This window comes from Nematolebias whitei, chromosome 5 (assembly GCF_014905685.2).
Source record: "Nematolebias whitei isolate Nwh7 chromosome 5, NemWhi1, whole genome shotgun sequence".
Lineage (NCBI taxonomy): Eukaryota > Metazoa > Chordata > Actinopteri > Cyprinodontiformes > Rivulidae > Nematolebias > Nematolebias whitei.
Window position 1 is genome coordinate 1,589,645 of NC_056502.1, and position 574 is coordinate 1,590,218.

The 574-nt window shown below is 52.4% G+C and overlaps 1 protein-coding gene across 1 annotated transcript in view; it reads right to left on the bottom strand.

The window, feature by feature from the left end:
* LOC119409778 (CREB-regulated transcription coactivator 2) overlaps positions 1 to 574 on the bottom strand; it is a gene marked incomplete in the record, with an annotated part of 35,578 nt that overhangs the window by 26,013 nt on the left and 8,991 nt on the right. Inside the window, 1 exon segment of the mRNA XM_037676677.1 lies at positions 232 to 297. Coding sequence (XP_037532605.1) covers positions 232 to 297 — 66 coding nt within the window.

Here is a 574-nt window from a genome sequence, read left to right on the forward strand (position 1 = left end):
CCTCCAACACGTGGAGGTTCTCCTCCAACACGTGGAGGTTCTCCTCCAACAAGTGGAGGTTCTCCTCCAACAAGTGGAGGTTCTCCTCAAACATCTACTGACACTGAAGAAGCTCAGAGCAAAGGGAGAAGAGGACAAGAAGATCAAATGTTTGTAGCCCCACATTCACCTCCACCGTCAGGGAGGGAGGGAGAGGAGGAGGAGGAGGAGGAGGAGAGGAGGAGGAGTCACCTGTTTAGTGCGGTGGTGGGGAGACGAAACTGGCTTTTATCCCCGGGGAAGTTTCCAGACCAATTCCTTTTTGTAATCAACAAGAACACAAAGTTATTAACAAACATCTGAGGAGGAGGAGGAGGAGGAGGAGGAGGAAGAGGAGGAGGAGGAAGCAAAGCTGAGGAAGGGGAAGCTGGAGGCAGCGAGCAAAGAGCCGGAAAAGGCTGAAGAAGTTCCTGATGAGGCCTCTGAGGCTCACCTGTCGGTCTTTAAAGGTTCTTGTTGTAAACCTGATCAGAACTGGTTCCTCTTCACAGCAGACCCACTACAAGCCTCCAGGTACCTGAACCCCCCAGCAGAC